At 41.9% G+C, this 20,665-nt stretch overlaps 1 protein-coding gene and 1 pseudogene across 1 annotated transcript in view; both read left to right on the forward strand.

Moving 5' to 3' along the window:
• PTPRB (protein tyrosine phosphatase receptor type B) overlaps positions 1–20,665 on the forward strand; it is an 81,230-nt gene that overhangs the window by 26,955 nt on the left and 33,610 nt on the right. The window contains exons 7-14 of the mRNA XM_066633323.1: positions 2,221–2,484; positions 4,714–4,983; positions 9,093–9,353; positions 11,524–11,790; positions 14,478–14,741; positions 16,690–16,953; positions 17,649–17,912; positions 18,885–19,148. Coding sequence (XP_066489420.1) covers positions 2,221–2,484; positions 4,714–4,983; positions 9,093–9,353; positions 11,524–11,790; positions 14,478–14,741; positions 16,690–16,953; positions 17,649–17,912; positions 18,885–19,148 — 2,118 coding nt within the window. The remainder of the gene's footprint in view (positions 1–2,220; positions 2,485–4,713; positions 4,984–9,092; positions 9,354–11,523; positions 11,791–14,477; positions 14,742–16,689; positions 16,954–17,648; positions 17,913–18,884; positions 19,149–20,665) is intronic.
• On the forward strand, positions 5,049–5,168 carry LOC136658159 (5S ribosomal RNA; annotated as a pseudogene).

Raw genomic sequence — 20,665 nt, forward strand, 5'->3', positions numbered from 1 at the left:
AAAATATACTGGAAAAATCAAATTATAAAAAATTGTCAGTGTTCTTGGCGCCAGTGGCAAAGGACATATGCAAGGGTCTATCTAGTTTGATGTGATTTGAAGCAAGGAGAACCAGTTTTTCCCCTGAAATATTTGCCATGGCTGATGGGCAACAATGGGAAATAGGATGGTGGGCTAGATGGACGTTTGGCAGATCCAGCAGGGTTTTTTATGTTACAAAGAATAAATAGGAACCCTTGCTTTTCTATATTTGCTTTTCTATATTTGTTGCTTTTCTATATTTTTCAAGTATAGAAGAGACAAATAAGGTACGAAAACCCAATTCAGATGAGAAAGATAAACTCTCAAAAAGAGCAACAGACACGCACAGTAGATTCTGGTGAGGGAACAACACTGAGATCTGATTAAAGCTAATGAATCAGCACTGGCAACACTATCTCTAAACCAAACCACCTTTCCTTTCCCCTATATCACTCTCTCCACATTTCTGCAACATCCTGTCTCTCAGTCTCTACCCACTCACATGCCCATCTCCAGATTAAGGCTGATAAGAGGAAGTGCTTACACTTGGGTTTGCAGGACTAGGCCCTCAGTTTTGGTTAGCAAACTGTTCCTTCATCTCATGTGGTTCAACAGCATCTGGACTCACGCTCTGCTTATTTGGGTTCAGTCTTCCTCACTTATGTCTTTCAGGTGTTTTCTGGGTGCACTTGTATCTAGTAGTTGGCAACCTTCAGTCTCGAAAGACTATGGTATCGCGCTCTGAAAGGTGGTTCTGGAACACCGTCTAGTGTGGCTGAAAAGGCCGATTCGGGAGTGACAATCCCTTCCACACCGGGAGCAAGTGCAGTCTGTCCCTGGTCTGTCTCCCTGGCTATGGGCCTTCCTTCTTTGCCTCTTAGCCTCAGACTGTTGGCCAAGTGTCTCTTCAAACTGGGAAAGGCCATGCTGCACAGCCTGCCTCCAAGCGGGCCGCTCAGAGGCCAGGGTTTCCCACTTGTTGAGGTCCACTCCTAAGGCCTTCAGATCCCTCTTGCAGATGTCCTTGTATCACAGCTGTGGTCTACCTGTAGGGTGCTTTCCTTGCACGAGTTCTCCATAGAGGAGATCTCCATAGAGGAGATCCTTTGGGATCCGGCCATCATCCATTCTCACAACATGACTTGTATCTAGCAGTTTAAACTTTATGGCACCAGTGAAAGGGAGCTTGAAGAGGACCTTGAGATGACAGAAAGAAAATAAGTTCTTTGGACCTACTGGTAGAAAGTCCAGCTCTTTGACCTGCAGACTCTCTTAAACTGGCACACATTCTAGAACATTCTTTCCTACTGTCTGTATGACATCAGCAGCTTCCTGGCTCCAAGCAGCTGGATTTGAAATTTGCCCTTCAAAAAACCTTCTTCTAATTATACTTTATTTCTCTAGGTTCTGCCTGCTTATGGATCATTGGCAACATGGTTCAGGCAGATTTGGGAGCTTCAAAGGGCAAAAACAAAAAGCCCGCTAACAACCTAGCTGCATAGGAAAAGGCTGTATTCTTTATTCCCAACGTGTTTCAAGATAAACCCTTTCTCAAGGGATGTGATGTTTACAAATAAAATAAGGCAGTTGGTTCTGCTCAGCCTCTCGATATTGGTGGCAGGGGAAAAAACCCTCTGTAAATACGTTTCTGAAGCTAAGGCAGTAGATCTGTTCAAACCCACTTCAAAATGATGGCTTGAAGCAGGTCATCTTAATCACCTGCAGAAACATACCTACAGAGGAAGTTTTTTGGGGTCTGAGGGGGTCAAAATTAATAGTAGGTTGCTTGAGTCTGAAATTTGAGTCCATCGCCAGCTTCTCGGCAAACTGTTTATTCTTTTTTAATATAATGGCAATTATTATTTCAAATAATAATCTCTCATCTTTCTGGGGCACATACTCTGTCATAAAACAGAAAGATATAAAGATGTGGTTATCTAACAGCCCAATCCTGACTTTCCAGTGCCAACACAACAGCAAAGTAGCCCCCAAGGTAAGGGATCAAATGTTCCCTCCATGATGGCTGTCTCATTTTGACAAACATTTTCATGAAATGGGAACCCTTTTTGGCTTACTATTACAGTTGTAGTTATTGCTAACAGAATTGTTTCCAGTATGAAGAATATTACACATACTTCTGAAACAAACTTTTTGTCTACTCAGCAGATATATATATTTCTCATTCTGTTTTGTCAACAGCCCCAGCCAAAATCTTAGATCTGATGGTAGCTAATGCTGGCAGTTCGGATTCATTGAAAGTATCATGGAAGAGGCCTCCAGGGAACCTTGATTTCTATAATGTCACCTTGACTCATCTTGGGTCTGTTAAAGGAAGGAGGACTTTACAGCCGAAAGTCACAGAGACATATTTTGACAAGTTGATTCCAGGATCCCTTTATCAGGTGGATGTCAGCACAATTAGTGGCGAACTGTCTGCTGACATGACAGCATTTGGCAGGACAGGTATGTATGTAGTTTTGGTAAGCATTTTTTAGTTGGAAGCAGTTTGACCTTTTTTTCTCTAATACTCTGGATAAATTACAAGAAAAGCTTCTGGTTTCAAGACAAGACCCCAGACTTGTACTCTCTTGCAGCAATGGCCCCTACTAACCAGTCTGCAACCAGCAGCCTCCTTGTTACAAGGCCCTGCTACATCCCTTGGAGAAAGGTGCCATCTTGGCAAATGCATGGTCTTGATGCCACATGTGCCAAGATAACTGGAATGCAGGGGTCAGGGGGAATTGGCAGTGGGAAAACCTGTTCCAACCCATACTGACCTATTCATGCTGCAGATGCCTCTGAACAGGGATGTGCGGTGCAGAGGCGACAAGAGAGGCAGAACTGCCCCATCATAGTCCATGGAAAAACACTGCAGCCACCCCACCCGCTTACACCTGAGGAGGCTCTCCTTACACCCGGGGAAGTGGGTGTGAGGTGAGCCTGCTTGAGAAAAGCAGCTGTGATGCTTTTTCATGGACAATGACAGGACAGTTCTGCCTCACCTGCTGCCCCCACGGGCATTTTTCAATTGCCAGACTCATTTCTCATTGCAGAATCCAGCTGGACAAATAATTTTTAAAGCTGCCACAAGTTATCTGAAGGGGAAATCAGTAGATGGGAGAAAAGATAAGCACCCCTCCTCCTCCACTAGCCAATACTCCCCTAGAAGCACATCCCCTAGAAGCATGCTCTCCAGCCCTACATCCTATTAGCATTGCAACGGTAACACAGAATAGGGAACTCCTTGTGTTCCTCGTCATGTCTACTTCCATCAGAATGGTGCTGCTGTGTACAATCTTGGCATACAGAGATACAGAATAGATGTAAAGATGTTATCTTTTCTTTAGACCACCTCTGATTACTTGACATTGAGGAATCTAGGATTTTGAACCACACACTGGTTCTGTAAGAGACATTCAAAAGCATTTTGAGTCTGGCCAATAATTGCTTTGGGAATAATGATAAAATATTTCTGAATAGGTGGTTATTATTTCAATTGGAATTCATTTGTCTTTGTCCAAAAGAAGTGCTGGCTTTTGGATATGAGTTATTTTCTGAACTATGTTGTAACAATCAATAAATGTGTAATACAATACATAGCCCTGATAATTTAGGTTGGATGAAGAACTGAACATAAGAACAGCCCTGCTGGATCAGGCCACAGGCCCATCTAGTCCAGCTTCCTGTATCTCACAGCGGCCCACCAAATGCCCCAGGGAGCACACCAGATAACAAGAGACCTGCATCCTGGTGCCCTCCCTTGCATCTGACATAGCCCATTTCTAAAATCAGGAGGTTGCACATACACATCGTGGCTTGTAACCCGGAATGGATTTTTCCTCCAGAAACTTGTCCAAATCCCCTTTTAAAGGTGTCCAGGCCAGATGCCATCACCACTTCCTGTGGCAAGGAGTTCCACAGACCAACCACATGCTTTTGCTGCCTTTTTTCAGCTAGGATTTATTCAATTCAAACAAATATTTTAATTATAATATTTTAACAATGTAACACTGGCATTTATCAAATTATAATGTGTGTATATAGTACATGCTATGTATGTTGCTTGTTGTCTAGTTTCATAATTGGCATTTTAGGTCCTGAACTGGTGTCAATCTGTATTGTGTGGTATGTTTGCAAGATACTAAAGTTTCTCTTTTAAATAAATGATAACACAGGCCTGCAAATTTGAGGGTTAGAAAAACTTTTTCAAAATTTGTGGTGGTTTTATATGTACTTGGGGAGTTGATTCCAAAAATGGCATTGGTTATGCCCTATCACATCTAGTTTTGGAGATATGGCATAGCCTCATTAGTGAATGGTGTTGGCTTCCTCACGAGGAAGCTGCCTGAACCATTTACTAACAAGGCTACACTGTTTTTGAAACTAGGTGTAATAGGGTAAAACTGATGCCATTTTTGGACACAGTGCCCCAAATATTTTAAGATAGCACTATGTGTGTGGCCTGTGTAACTTAAGAAAAGGCATTTTACATTGCTATAAATGCCCACTTTAAGCAACTCTTGAAAAGAAGGTAAGGCTGCAATCCTAACCACACTTTCCTGAGAGTAAGCCCCATTGAACAAAATAGGACTTACTCCTGAGTAGACCTGGTTAGGATTGTGCCCTAAGTTGTGCACCACTTATGCCTATATGAACAGCCTTCTGTTTCAGCTTGGAAATTCTCTCCTTCAGTTCCCCAGAAAGTTTCAGATTTGAAAGCGGACAGCATGGGCTGGTTGAGATCTCTGAAAGTGAGCTGGCTGCCCCCTACTGGAGACTGGGAGAAGTACTACGTTGTACTGATGCACCACTCTACAACATTGGTGAATACTACAGTGCAGAAAGAAAAAAGGGAATACATTATCAAGGATGTAGGACTCATTCCAGGGAGACAATACGAGGTGGCAGTTATTGTAGAGAGCGGAGGCTTGCAGAACACAGCACGCTGCAAAGGCAGAACCGGTGAGTAAAACATCTTCTCATCAAAAAGCTTGGAAAATGTACAAAGAAATTGTTTTGGGATAAGTGACTGCAGCAACTGTTACCCTGCACTTGCCCGATCACATCTGATCTTGGAAGCTAAGCAGGGTCAGGCTTGGTTAGTACTTGGTTGGGAGACCACCAGGGAATACCAGGTGCTATAGGCTTATACCATAGTCTTTCAAGACTGAAAGTTGCCAACCAAGTGAAGTTATGATGGGATGCCGATACCAAATAGTTTTGTGTGAGTTATAATGATCAGTCATCTTACTTTGGCTGCAGAATGAAGCAGCACAAGTTATGTCTGCAGGGAACAGCCACAGGTTCTGTAGCTGATTGCAGTGGCGTAGCTAGAGGAGGTGGAAAGCACTAAGTTTTGCAGGGAACCTCACCATGGCATGCAAGCAGCCCCTTCCCCCTCCCCTTCAGAGCCATTCCAAGGAGGCCTTCTGGGCATATATCTCTGTTTTGCTCCCCTCTTCCAGAATGGCTCTGAAGGGGAGGGGAGGGGCTGCTTGAATGCCATGTTGAGGCTGCCTGCAAAACTTAGTGTTTTACACCCCCTCCAGTTAATGCCTCTGGTTCATTGTTAATACCTTCCAATGAATATATAGATGTAGCTGAGTCCATGTTCATAGTTTAGGCCAGTGATTTCACTAAGATTCATTGGTGTTTACATTTAAAATTCATGTGTGACCTGTGGGGAAGAATTAGTAGCAATGAAAATAATGACATAAGTAGTGTTTTGAGGAGGCAGCCCACACATACGCCCAAGCTGTTTCTGTGGGTCCAGTGGTTGGCATGCTAAAGAACATTTGATGTCCTAATACCAACATTTTCTTGTCATCGTATTGTTACATTTAGACAACACTGATATGTAGTGTGTCATCCAAATGTAGCTCTCTTAACATCACAAGCCTGTATGTGTCTACTCAGAAGTAAGCCCCGCTGCGTTCAATAAGTGGCAAGAGAAGAAAAGACTCTAATGAAGAAATTCAACTTCGGTTTTTTGGGGGATAATCCTAACCCAGTTTCCAGCACTGACATAAGGGAGCAAACTTTCCCTTACTTTGAGGAGGCCTCCGTAAGTGTCCCCCAACTACAGGATGCAGTAACATCCCATTGGCACAGCTACTCCAGGGCTGGAAAGTTGGTTAGGTTTTGGACCTTTATTATCCTAGTGGAGTGCAGTTATGGGAAGGTCATGATGAGCTCCTGCACTTCAAAATTTGCCACTTTAGCCCTGCTCAAGATACTTTATATTAAAAATTCTAGCTGTGGCAAACCTTTGGCATAATGTCCTTATTCAGACCACCTTTGTGGTGGACTTACTGAGGTCAAAATGGAGAAGGCTACCCAAGGCAGCACCATGTTATACACATATCAAGTCATTAAGGTGAAGGGGTCTCATTCACCACAATGAATGCTGGAAGCATATCAGTGAATGCATGCTGGAAGCATATCAATGTAGTAATAGGATTATGATCCATGAATAGACCGAAGTAAAACTCTCTTATGCCACTTCATTTTTTCATGTTGAGCTAGGATGATATAGTGGTTCAAGAGTTGGACTTAGACCTGGAAGATCCAGGTTCAAATTCCCGCTCAGCCATGAAACCTCCTGATTGACCTTGGGCCATTCACTATCAGTCACACCGACCTCACAAAGTTGTAATGAGGACAGAAGGAGGGGAGGAATCATGTACACCACCTTGAGCTCCCTGGAGGAAGGGCAGTGTGTAAAAAAAGTGAAAAATAAATGCACTGCAATGCAGGTGCTAGAAATTATGAACTGTCAACCATGTAGACATTCAGGCTGACATAAAGAGAGAGAACATCTCTTTATCATGACCATTGACAGAAGTGCCTTCAAAATGCAATAAAGGCTGAATATCAGAAAATACTTCCTAGCTATAGTAAGAGCTGTGAAACAGGTTTCCTAGAACAGTTGTGAAAGCTTCTTTGGTAGTTCTTAAGAAATCAAGGCACAATCTGTTAAGTTGTTCAAAGGGATCCCTTAAAGGCTCTTCCAAATGCGTGATTGCATAGACTATCCTGGTATTTTGCTCTCTAAGAATAGAACCTTGGTTAGAACTGGCATGATGTCCAGCTGTTGATACAATACAAAAGTCCAAGAGTAACAGCAGTAAACGTGTTTTACTTTATACAGTACTTGCCTTAAGTACACTCATTAAACAAGGGGGGAGCAACATTGTGGCACAGGAGACCACATCAGAATGTTTGCCATCCTTACCTAGTTCAGCATGAAGCCTGCAAATTAACTTCTTTATAGACTGAAAGCAGGAATTCTTGTCAGACTGACAAGAGGCTGTTTGCTACACAAAAGAGCCATGGAGGCAGCCCATATTTGGCTCATGAAATGAAAGGCACCCACCCTCGAGCTACTCTCTCCTTTTGATTCTTTAGGCATTTTGACTCTTTGACTCTACATTTTTTTATAGCAACAGAATTCCAGATTATTTGGGGTTAGAGACATGCACTATTCAGTCACTTTGCAAGCTAACAAAAGTTTAACAACCGTTCTTTTTGTGTCATTCTGGGATCTTTTAATTCAATGAAAAGAAACTGCTATCAGAAAGATATCTTTTCCATTTTAGGAGTAGTAGTTGCACTATAATAAAATGGGTCTGTTTGTTCTGTTTGTTCCACATAAGAAGGGCCTAAACCGGTGATACCAAATAGTGTTATGAGGTTAGATTCTGATTCTCAGTACTCTTGAAAAGCTCTATATATTTTTTTGGGAAATGAAACCAGTTAAGGGTACATAGAGAATTCTGGCTCTCACAAGAGTCACACCACACTAAATGGAAACTCACAGACATTTTGGTGGATTATTAGATCAAACTTTTTGATCACTCTTCTAAAGTTGGGATAGTGCAATGGAATTTGAGATTAGACTCCATCTGCAGTTACTGTATTTTCATGAGTCAAGACTATTCATTTAATAGCCACTGTGAACGAACGTGTTTTCCACCTCTCCATTCTTTTCATTTGAAGCCTCTCATTAAATAGGAGCCATGCTGTCAAGTCCTCAGCAACAGAGCTGGCTAAAGTAAACTTGTCAGATGAAGCATAATTGTCTTTTTAACACACAAAACACACCTCCTCTGAAAGCAGCAACGTGACTTGCCAAGAGATGAAAATGCTTTAAAAACAACTCATCTGGAAAAAAATTAAAAACACACAGTTTATAGTTTGAAAAGCTGTGATCACAAAGACAGTTCATATAGGGCCACTTTTCATTCTATGGCTGACATATGGGGAGGCTGCTCAAAATTGCAGCTGCATGGCCGTTATTAAAAGCAGTGAGTCATTTTGTGTGTACTGGCTTACTGTGAGATCAGGCCTATCTTCATGGCTGGTGTGCAAGTCCTTACCAAAACATTCTTGATGATGTAGGAACTGAGGCTTCTGTGGACTGAGTTGTCATGGGGTAAAAATCCTTTCCACGGGCTTTAAGACCACAAGGGAGAGCTGAACTAGTTGAATGTGGTCTTAAAAGCCGCTGAAAGATTTTTTTACTCCATTCCTGATGATAGTTTGTTCTGGTATGGAGACACATTGAGGGCTGAGCCATATGGTAAATCTTTGTACACAAAACAGTTCACTGCCTGTATAAGAAAGTAGTGTCATGTAGCCTCCCTAGAGCCACAGTATTATGAATTGTATCTTTAAGTGAGTAATCAAGGGAAGTGAACAAGCTGCATAGAATATATCTAGCATCATGTCTACTTTCATACTTTCTCATAAACCAGAGCCAGACAACTAACATGACTTTGTTTGGACATGTGGTAATTGGCTGTCACACAGAAGAGGGGGAAGACTTACCCTATTAAGGGTGGGATTATAACCAATGGGTTGCAACTATAGGGAAGTATTGTTAGGAAGAATCTCCTAATTGTAAGATGTGCCCAGCTCTGGAACAGCTTGCCTTGTGCAGCAATGGGCTCTCCTTGTCACAAGAGACTTTTTTGTACTGTGAAAATTCCTTTTTCATATAGTTCTCCATATATTTGTATTGAAAATTCACATATATCCATAACTTTTTTCTGCCCATTTCTTTCACATAGCTCCACAACCAGTTCTTCAACTTCGTGTAAAACATGCCAATGAGTCCTCCCTCACTATCATGTGGGCAGCCCCTGTAGCTGAGTGGGATAGTTATGTGGTTTCACTGGAAGACAGAACACTCACCATCATAAACAAAGCCCTTGCTAAGGAAGCCAAAGAATTCACTTACACTGACCTACTGCCTGGACGAAAGTACACGGCCACCGTCACCAGCATTAGTGGGGATTTGAGCAACTCTACTTCCGTTGTGGGTCATACAGGTACTCCTAATTTTAATTAAAAAGGAACAGCCATTTATTGCTTTCTGAAATTAAAACTTGCTTTTGAGCTAGTATACATGTATTTGACAAGTAAAAGTCAAATACAGGTTGGGCATCCCTTATCTAAAGTGCTTGGGAACAGAAGTTTTGAAGTTTGGATTTTTTCATATTTCTGAATACTTGCATATACATAACGAGAGATCTTGGGAATGGGACCCTAATCTAAACAAAAGATTCATTTATTTTCCTGTGCACCTTATACATATAGCCTGAAGGCTATTTTAAATACAATATTTTTAATAATTTTGTGCATGAAACAGTTTTTGATTTTATTTCTTTGGGTAAAAAGATTTTTTTTTTAAAAAAATCATGTTGGACCACAGCTGCGATACAAGGACATCTGCAAGAGGGATCTGAAGGCCTTAGGAATGGACCTCAACAAGTGGGAAACCCTGGCCTCTGAGCGGCCTGCTTGGAGGCAGGCTGTGCAGCATGGCCTTTCCCAGTTTGAAGAGACACTTGGCCAACAGTCTGAGGCAAAGAGGCAAAGAAGGAAGGCCCATAGCCAGGGAGACAGACCAGGGACAGACTGTGTGGAAGGGATTGTCACTCCCGGATTGGCCTTTTCAGCCACACTAGATGCTGTGCCAGAACCACCTTTCAGAGCGCGATACCATAGTCTTTTGAGACTGAAGGTTGCCAATACGACTATACATATAGCCTGAAGGCTATTTTAAATACAATATTTTTAATAATTTTGTGCATGAAACAGTTTTTGATTTTATTTCTTTGGGTAAAAAGATTTTTTTTTTTTAAATCATGTTGGTGCTCAAAGAAGTTCCATATTTCAGAATTCCAGATAATTCTGTACTCAATCTGTATTTCAAGGTTGTTTTTTTAATGCAGTGTTTTCATCTATATGCATGCACACTCTTGCACATTGGTATCTTGAACGGAAAAACAAAGAAGATGCAGATGGAAAACTGCTGCAAACTTCATGCGTGCAATCCAAAACTAATTTTAAAAATTATCCAGGTTAAAATTGGAAGACAGGCAAAGCAGAACACTGGGAAGAGTCACCCACAGAGCAGTGATATAAGAAAAGGAGCATCCACTCATCCCCTGAGTTCCAACATTGATGAAGAGTATGAGGTGCCCCCATGTTTCAGTGCTAAGACCCTTCCTTTAGTCTCACCACAATAGCCCATTGATCAGGTCAATAAAGGTCAATAAAAGCCCTTACAGGCTTAGGTTTATGTGTGTAGTAGCCATGTGAGGCCATGGTTCAGACTGGGACCCCAGAAGGGAGACAAGAGAATATTTAACTCATTACCTCCATACTATTTTCCTGCTGCAGACCACTGCAAAGTGCTGCAAACCACTACAATGCAGCAACATAATTCTAAAAATGCCATTTGTTCTATTTGTGTGTGGTTCCTACACATGAGTAAACCTAAGCCTGTAACTTCACAATGAATGTGTTGTTCGGCCTCAGATATAATGAGTTGTCTCCAGGGGAGGTGCAACAAGACTTGCTGCCTGACTGTACCTCCAACTCCATCACTGCCCCCTTGCACTGGAAAAACAAAAACCCTGTGCTCACAAACCTGGAAATTTGGGCCTTCCATTTTTATTTACAGGGGCCTTCATTTGCACAGTCCCTATAAACAGAACTTCATGCTGATATCCCTCACTTCTGAATTTGCAAAAACTGCATGATAGAGCCAGTAAGGAAGCTTGAGTGAGCAGAAAGTGAATCCGTGTGGCTCATGTTCACAGGAGGCTGGAGGAAGGCAGAGGCACATTTAGGATAAAGTGTACCCTGAATCCACCTTCCACTCACCTTGTGCCATGTGCTATTGACACAAGACACATGGTTGCCTCATGACTGAACTGGCCACAGTTCTACCTAAAGAAAATGACTCCTGATAAAATAGCATTGAGATTAGTAGGATTTAAGTTAGTCATGACTAACTTGTCACATTGATTTCATTGGTGCTTGGTCAGTATTCATTTCGATACAACAAAGCACGGAATTTCCCTTTTTTTTTCTTTCTTTAAGATGCTTCTTTTGACTTCTTTATTCTTGAAATTTTCTGCTTTTCCATATATAATCTCCCATCCCATCAAGCAGTAAGCTTGATTTTGAATTGCTGTTTTTGAATTGCAGTTCCAGCACAAGTTGCAAACTTAAATGTGGCAAACCAAGGAACAAACAACAGCCTGACCACCAACTGGATAAGGGCGCAAGGAGGTGTAGATTCATACCAAGTGTTGCTTATTCATGAAAATGTTGTTATAAAAAATGAGACCGTTTCCAGTGACACCAACAAATATCACTTCCACTCCTTAAAACCCGGAGGACTCTACTCAGTGGTTGTGACAACAATTAGTGGAGGTATATCTTCCAGACAAGCAATTGCAGAAGGGAGAACAGGTAAGAGGATTGACTGTATGTTAATGAAAGATAAACCTAAGGATATCAAAATCACAGGCAGAGTTTTGCATTCCACAGGAAACCAGGGGTGACCCAAACATGTGGCAAACTGGGTGGCTAGCTGGAGGAGATAGTGGAATGCCCCACGTCCCATGCCTACCCTTTCATTTTTTTAATGCCTCTTTTTTTCCCCTGTTCACAAGCTTTTCAGTACATATGACTGACTTCCTCCTTCTTGCCTACCTGGCTACTTACAGTAGATTGGACAAAAGCAGGAGAGTACAGCGCAGTGCTGCTAGAGTACCCTCCTTACCTGCTTCAGGTGCCCATTCAGGTTGCACTGGGCCTGCTTCTACCTATCCAGTTGTCTTTCCGCTGCCATTTTCCATAGTTTTCTCTTCCTCACCTCAACAAAACTTTCAGCTCATTCTGCTTCATTCATAGTTGCACTCCATCATGGATTTTGTAGTCTTCTGCCTGCATGAATGGTTGCTTTCATAGATGCTTATTTTTTACATATGCATAAAGATGATGGTCAAAATGTTTAAAATATAATGCAGCAATCACAAAAATGCTTTGGGTTATATCCAAATTAAGTTAGTCACTGTTACCTTGGTTTTTAAACAAATTTGATGAAAACAAGGTGAATTTTTAATGCGACAGAATTTTTGGATCAAGACTTGGAAGTGACAGAAATTTGCAGAAATTATTTGAAAATTCCTCAGCCACTGTCTTACAAATTTTACAATTTTTAAATAAAATTAGCAGTGAAGGATTTTAAAGGATAATTTCTTAAGGTTTCTTCATTATTATTATTATTATTATTATTATCAGGTTAATTCTCATGGGTCACTTCTGCAGAATTGCACTTCTTCAGCCTAAAGCAATATAGTGGATTTGTGGAGGTTTTTATGCATGGTGAGGATATATGACTTTGCTGTACTAGAAGAGAGATACGTGGAAAATGCCTCTTCTGATAACACAGGAAGTGCAGGCAGCAGGGAAAACCATAGGTACTAACTGCTGAAGAATTATGCATAAGCTTTGCTTCACCAGAGAGAAAACTATTTATAATTCTTTCCACTAGAGGGCAGGACGCTCTCAATATTTATAATTCTCAGAATTCATCTGCTGTAATAAATGTACCAATTTTGTGAGGGTAGTGAGTCATATCATTCCAGGTGACCTGCTTTGTTTTGTTTGGGTTTCTTTTTTGTTTTTTATTTTCTGTACTCGTAAAGGAACAAGTAGCTTCCATACTGTGAATAAAGTTCTTGGGCTTTGATGGTAGTGTTTGTTTTGTTTTCAGTGACCAAACCCTATACAAATTCCCTCTCTCTTAATGGCAAGAATTTGCTGATTCAGTGTCAACTCTTGCACTAGCAGCATTATTGCAAATTAAATTTTTGTTTTGTATAAGGGAGAGTTAAGCCGTTAGCCTGTCACGTGTCATCAGGTTTTGATCCGCTGTAAGAAAGTGTCATGAGAAGGTTACGTACAGTCAGGGCTGGCTCATCCATGAGGTCAGCTGAAGCAGTCGCAGGTAGCAGATTTTCAATCAGTTAGCAGATTGGTGGGGGGCATTCATCTCTGCCTGCCTACTTCCCTCCGCTTCTCCTCCTCCTCCCACTTGCTGAATTGGTAAAGGAAGGTGAACATAAGAACAGCCCCACTGGATCAGGCCATAGGCCCATCTAGTCCAGCTTCCTGTATCTCACAGCGGCCCACCAAATGCCCCAGGGAGCACACCAGATAACAAGAGACCTCATCCTGGTGCCCTCCCTTGCATCTGGCATTCTGACATAACCCATTTCTAAAATCAGGAGGTTGCGCATACACATCATGGCTTGTACCCCGTAATGGATTTTTCCTCCAGAAACTTGTCCAATCCCCTTTTAAAGGCGTCCAGGCCAGATGCCATCACCACATCCTGTGGCAAGGAGTTCCACAGACCAACCACACGCCGAGTAAAGAAATATTTTCTTTTGTCTGTTCTAACTCTCCCAACACTCAATTTTAGTGGATGTCCCCTGGTTCTGGTGTTATGTGAGAGTGTAAAGAGCATCTCCCTATCCACTCTGTCCATCCCCTGCATAATTTTGTATGTCTCAATCATGTCCCCCCTCAGGCGTCTCTTTTCTAGGCTGAAGAGGCCCAAACGCCATAGGCTTTCCTCGTAAGGAAGGTGCCCCTCGTAATCATCTTAGTCGCTCTCTTTTGCACCTTTTCCATTTCCACTATGTGTTTTTTGAGATGCGGCGACCAGAACTGGACACATTACTCCAGGTGTGGCCTTACCATCGATTTGTACAATGGCATTATAATATTAGCCGTTTTGTTCTCAATACCTTTTCTAATGATCCCAAGCATAGAATTGGCCTTCTTAACTGCCACCGCACAATGGGTCGACACCTTCATCGACCTGTTCACCACCCCACGATCTCTCTCCTGATCTGTCACAGACAGCTCAGAACCCATCAGCCTATATCTAAAGTTTTGAGACTTAAGTTTTGATTTAGACTTTTTAGGTGGGGTAGAGAGGAGATGTGGAGGGGAGGGGAGTGCTGAGGAAGAATACTGGAGTGTGGGAGGAACATCCCCACACTGGCACATCATCAGGTAAGGCGGCAGCATTTGGCTAGCTAAACACAAAATGACTGCACATTTTGAATTGCTTTGTTCTATAGTTCCTTCTAGTGTAAGTGGAATAACAGTGAACAATTCCGGGCGGAGTGACTACCTGAGTGTTTCCTGGCTGCCCGCTGCTGGAGATGTAGACAGCTATTTGGTCACACTCTCTCACGAAGGGCGAACTGTGAATACCGTCACTATTGCAAAATCTGCCGGTGAATGTTCCTTCAACACCCTCACTCCTGGACGTCTCTATGCTGTGACAATCACCACAAAGAGTGGGAAATACGAAAAGCAGGCCTTAAGTCAGGAAAGAACAGGTAAAGAAGGTGGAAGAAAGTGCACAAAGTATGTTCAATCAGTTTCACATAGCAGGACACCATTATGTTTGCATCTGTCTTATGTAATCCAAGAGGTCATGGAGTGATTCTGAAAAAAAGAATGATGTCATAACAACAAAAGGCAAGTGCCTAAATATCGATTCCCCTGTTTCCTTTGATACCTTCTGTGTCAAAAAAGAAAAGAAAAACTATTATGTTCTAAGGACGAATACAGCAAGAGAGGAAGAGAAGAAAAAAGACATTACAAATTAGGAATATTGACTTGTGCTTTTCAACAGCATAATACAGTACTCTTGGTACAGAGATAGATAAAAACAAGAAAATTTGAACACTTTTCCCCACTCGAATCTAATTGCAAATGATTATTTGGTAGCTCAATTGCTTATGTCTGCAAAAGTATTTTTCTCACAACAGAATGTAAACACTTAGTGATTTGAATGATAGAGAGCAAGTTATTCTCATCTGTTGGCCCCTCAGGTGCATTTGCTACCCCCTGCACCCCCCTACCTATGCTACTGATAACCACTATTTGACTAATGCAATTTTAAGACAGACATTTCCATAACCATACACTACAGAATCCGTTTTATAGTTGTTTAAAAAATGAGATCCCAACCAATACTTTTTCCAGTTCATAGTGCTTTAGAGCCCAATCCTATCCCCTGCCACACTATAGCATGAAGCCTTGCCAAAGAGGTGCAACCACATGCAATGCTGGGGTGGGGAGGTGACCCAGAGACAAATGGGAGGAAAATAAAAAAATTTTTTACTTACCTCTATGTATGTCTTCAGGCTGCCCATGGGTTTTCTTGGATATATGCCACGCATTCTGGTGGTGCATGTTCAGACTGGTTTTCAAAAGGGGTAAGATCTGGTGTGTGCCCAACTGCTGCTGGATACACCCCTAGTTCTTCTTCTGAAATGCCCCATTCCTCCCCCTCCCCACCCACAGCTGCCCCCCCCCTACTGACTAATGCGAAGGGATCAAGAAAGGCTACTGCTGCATGGCCTGCACCACACCATCAGGGGCTTGGTGCGCACTATAGAAGGCCACATTTTGCAATGCCCTAAACTGGGTCATGTTGTTTTGCAGTTATCTTAACATTCATCCACACTACTGTTCTGCAAAATAGGCCATTAGGGGGAATTTGAAAGAACCCATGGCAGAGGTTAGTGTTCTGTAGATCACGTGTGAACCCAATTTCAGCCTTTTGTCTGGCATGGAAGAACCTAACAGTACATCTTCCAGTTCAGTCTTCTGGGTTCCCAGGAATGTTTGTAAAGATTTGGGGCAACAGCCCTTGAACTTCATCTTTAGAGAGAGTCTAGCAAATGCCTACACACCCTATATATAAGGTCTCTAGCAACCTTGGGAGCACTGAAGCCTGGTTGTTATGTTTTATTAATAATAAAAAATATTATTTCTTTCTAGATCTCTCTCTTTTTTTTTAATGGCCTAGTTGATCACGATAGATTGTCATTTTAAAAAGTAGTTTCCAGTGCTAAAACGTTTGGGATGCAGTGTTTTAGATTGTGAGCACTTTGGGGCAGAGAACCACCTATTTACTTGTTTTGCTTTGCAAGCTACTTTGTAAACTTTTTTTGGTTGAAATGCTGTATGCTGTTTTTATTATTTATAATATAATGTCATTTGCTAGATCAGGAGCTGCAGTAGACACTCTTCCAGATGCATAGATTACCTTACACTGCATCCCTTTAAGATGAATTGGATTGTGCTCAGTCATACATCCCCATTAAGATTCTGGCCCAACTAGTCACATTTAACTACAGCTGGGCTGGGCCTCACTGGTGTCCCCTGGGCCTCACTGGTGTCCCCCCTTCATTTTCTTTCTCAAATTAGCCTCAGCCTTTGTTGCACACTTATTATTTCTGAAATCAGGACACTTTATATGTTTTATATTTTCAGTGCCTTCCAGCGTCCAGGGACTTACAGTGAGCAATTCTGCGAGAAGTGACTATTTAAAGGTGTCCTGGCTACACGCCACAGGAGACTATGATAATTATGAAGTGATCATCACACACAACACTGACTTCATCGAAACAAAGACCATTCCCAAGGATGAGAATGAATGTGTTTTCACTAACCTGGTTCCAGGGCGGCTTTATAGTGTCACTGTTAGTACAAGGAGTGGAAACTATGAAACTAGCGAAAGGGCCAGTGGAAGGACAGGTAAGGAGATACTCAGACTGACATCCTAAGAGAGATTTCTAAGTGGAGACAGGGCATGATATATTTAAAGCATACAGCTGAAAAACAATGTTTTATGAAAGATACTGTCAGTGCTCAGAAGAGGCTAAGGAGATCACATGCTTAAACTGGGAAACGATTAAGGAGTTAAGAAAGAGTGGATATTTTTTGAATGTTTGAAAATGGATGCAAAACATGAATATCAGGTGTACTACCTGTGTGCAGAGAGACTGAAATGTCTACAGGGACCTCCCTACCTGCTAAGCCTTTCCCTTTAAGTCCAGTGGAGGGAGAAGTAATATGTGCCTGAATGGCTTAACTTCTCCATTGATGTGAAAGTGGGCATCCAGATATGTCCATGTGAACATCACGTGGGATTTTGTAACTGAGAAAGCTAAGCACACCTGAAGTTTCAGTCAAGCATATAACACAGTTTCAGTAGGATTCGGAATAGCTATCTTATTCTGGGTTTCACCACTATGTCTCATTGGAATCACTACGGAAGGAAGGGGACAAACATTGGACTCAATGAGACATAAGCATTTAGCTGGATTTATGTGTGCTCTACTTTTGCTAGATTGTATTGTATAATGAAGAGGCTTTATGGCAATTATCAATAAGCTATTCAGTAATTGTAATCATTGCCGTATGACACATTTCTGCCACTTTTTCCCCAGTCCCAGAATCTGTAAAGAAATTGACGCTTAGCGATAGAAGCACTGAAGAGCTGCATGTCACTTGGTCCAAAGCTGATGGGGATGTTGATCAGTATGAGATCCAGCTTCTCTTCAATGACATGAAGGTTTTCCCACCCAACCCTCTTGAAAACACCGTTGAAGAGTTCCGGTTCAAATCTCTAACTCCAGGACGCCCTTACAAAATTGTTGTCATGACAATAAGTGGTGATGCACAACGCGCTACTTTCATAGAAGGATTGACAGGTTCGGAAAAAATTTCTATGAAACAGATTTTGAGCCTTGTCTATGTTGGGAGGCAGATAAACCTATATTGTTATACAAATTTCAGATACTGCAGTGTGATCGAATGGATGGCCTAGCTCCTGACGGTACATTGAGCTCTACCACTGAAACCTGAACTGATAATTCTGGGGGTTAACTTCTTGTAGTGGTTCATGGGGCCCTCAGCCAGTGCTCACTCTGACCAACCTCTTGCCCCATCCTGATTCTGCTTACACTAGAACAGGGGTCTCCAAACCTTTTGGTCAGAGGGCTGCATGAAATATCTGGCGCAGTGCTGAGGGCCGGAAAAAAATTTAAATATAAAATTTAAATGAATATATTAGAGATGGAACTTAGATTAATGAATAAATGAATGAGTGGGCTCATTCACTCAGCCTCTCCGGCCCTCAGAACCCCCTCCAGATGCAATCAGAGCACAGCTCTGGTCATGTTCAGTCAAGTGGGCCAGAGGCTTTCAGGGGACAAGAGGCTGGCCGTGGGCCGGAGAGAGGCTCGCTGTGGGCTGCATCTGGCCCCTGGGCCGGGGTTTGGAGACCCCTGCACTAGAAGAACCCTGGTGTAGCATTTTGGAAAGTTTTGGCCTTCTCACTCCTCCCCTTTTACCACACTGCAAACCTAGTACCAACAGTTCTGTTTGCCCCTTTAGGATAACATTCTGCCTATTCAGGGTCCATTTACCTCTTGAAGATGTGTGTGGTCAGTCACCTGCAGTTTTTTGCCAACCTGTTTGTCCACTTCCTGCCTCCTGTTGTTATGGCAGCCTGTTAAATGCCTGCCCTTTGGAAAGCCCTTGGTTACAAAATCATAAGATATAATCCTGTCCAGGTCTCGTAATCCAATCCTCATCTGACTTTCACAATTTACTGTGCTGCAGTTTTAGAGAATAAATGTCAAACTAAGAAAACATCTATGTTGGCTGTTTTCCCTCCTTAGTTCCAAGTGCTGTCAAAAACATTCATATTTCACCCCATGGAACAACTAACAGCTTGAAAGTGAATTGGACTCCAGGAGGAGGAGATGTGGATTCTTACACTGTCACAATATTCCGCCAGAACCAGCTCCTCAATTCCCAGATTGTTTCCAAACATGTGTATGAGCACACCTTTAACAAGCTAGAAGCTGGGGAGCAGTACAAGGTGTTTGTGCAAACCAAGAGTGGCAGCTTGCACAATAATGCAACAGCTTTTGGACAAACAAGTAAGTTTCCGTCTGAAACAAAGGGAATGAAAGAGTTAACTCCATCTGCCAACAGGGTATTAAGGAAAGGAAAAATGGAAAAGGTTACCTATACTGTAATTTGTTAGTTGCATAGGTATGCATCATATACTTTGCTGAATGGTCTTATATTTCACAGTATTTTAAATATATATTTCACAGTATTTTAAATATACATTAAAATATTAATAAAAACAAGTCCTTCACAGAGCTACTATTACATATTTATTGGAACTACAGTCTTTAACCAGACACTTGGTTCAGTTTATCAACCAAAATATAAATTACTTATTAACATTTTCCCCTATGGCTGACAACAAGCAAGTATTTCTTGTTCAACATGCTTTCATCCCTCCTTTCCTCCAAGGAGTTCAGGACAGCATTGATAAAATGCTTGAGAGATTCTAGGCCCTTTAGAATAACACATCAACATCATCATCACATTTTATCCTCGCAGCAGTGTGAAGTAAATCACAATGAGCTTAAAGCTACTCAGCTTCAGTGCTAAGTGTCCACTGGGCTTCTCGCATTCAAGTCCTCTGGGTATGAGATTCCTTGAAGTGTGTGTGGTGGTTGATTGCTGCTCCCTGCAGTGTGTGATGAACAAAATAATAGAGCTGGTTCACACTTCATATTTTGAACACAAATGCAAATAACATTTAGAAGACCAGCTTTTGCCTAAGAGCAACCATCAGCAGATCAGGACCTGAACCTGGATATTTAAAGGACTATGCACATTTCACAGCTGACAGTTCCAGGCATGCATTTTGCCATTTAAATTGGGTGTAAAACCATTTACTTATTTACTTAATATTTATAATTTTATAATAAAATTGGAACATACTGGAATCTAATTTATCTGTATGAATCTTTGAACACTACAGACAGGACAGACAAAAGAAAATATTTCTTTACTCAGCGCGTGGTCGGTCTGTGGAACTCCTTGCCACAGGATGTGGTGCTGGCGTCTAGCCTAGACGCCTTTAAAAGGGGATTGGACGAGTTTCTGGAGGAAAAATCCATTATGGGGTACAAGCCATGATGTGTATGCGCAACCTCCTGATTTTAGGAATGGGTTAAGTCAGAATGCCAGATGTAGGGGAGAGCACCAGGATGAGGTCCCTTGTTATCTGGTGTGCTCCCTGGGCATTTGGTGGGCCGCTGTGAGATACAGGAAGCTGGACTAGATGGGCCTATGGCCTGATCCAGTGGGGCTGTTCTTATGTTCTTATGTTATGTTACATCCATCTAATTGAACTGGAATTTGAGTGAAGATTAGTCAGAACAGAATGGGGATTTATCTCATCTAGTCCATCCCAGCCCACAAAAGATCTTCTTAAGATATAGGAGTAGGAATAACGGCAGAAAGATGGACAAAAAGAAAGGCAAAATTGTTCTTTTTTCCACTGCCGCTTTGGGGGAGGGGGTGGTGAGATGACACAGGTTGACTTAGGTAAGAAACGCAAATCAAACAAATTTGAGTGAAAAAAGGTTATATG

The sequence above is a fragment of the Tiliqua scincoides genome, chromosome 7, assembly GCF_035046505.1.
Source record: "Tiliqua scincoides isolate rTilSci1 chromosome 7, rTilSci1.hap2, whole genome shotgun sequence".
In the NCBI taxonomy this organism is placed as follows: Eukaryota; Metazoa; Chordata; class Lepidosauria; order Squamata; family Scincidae; genus Tiliqua; species Tiliqua scincoides.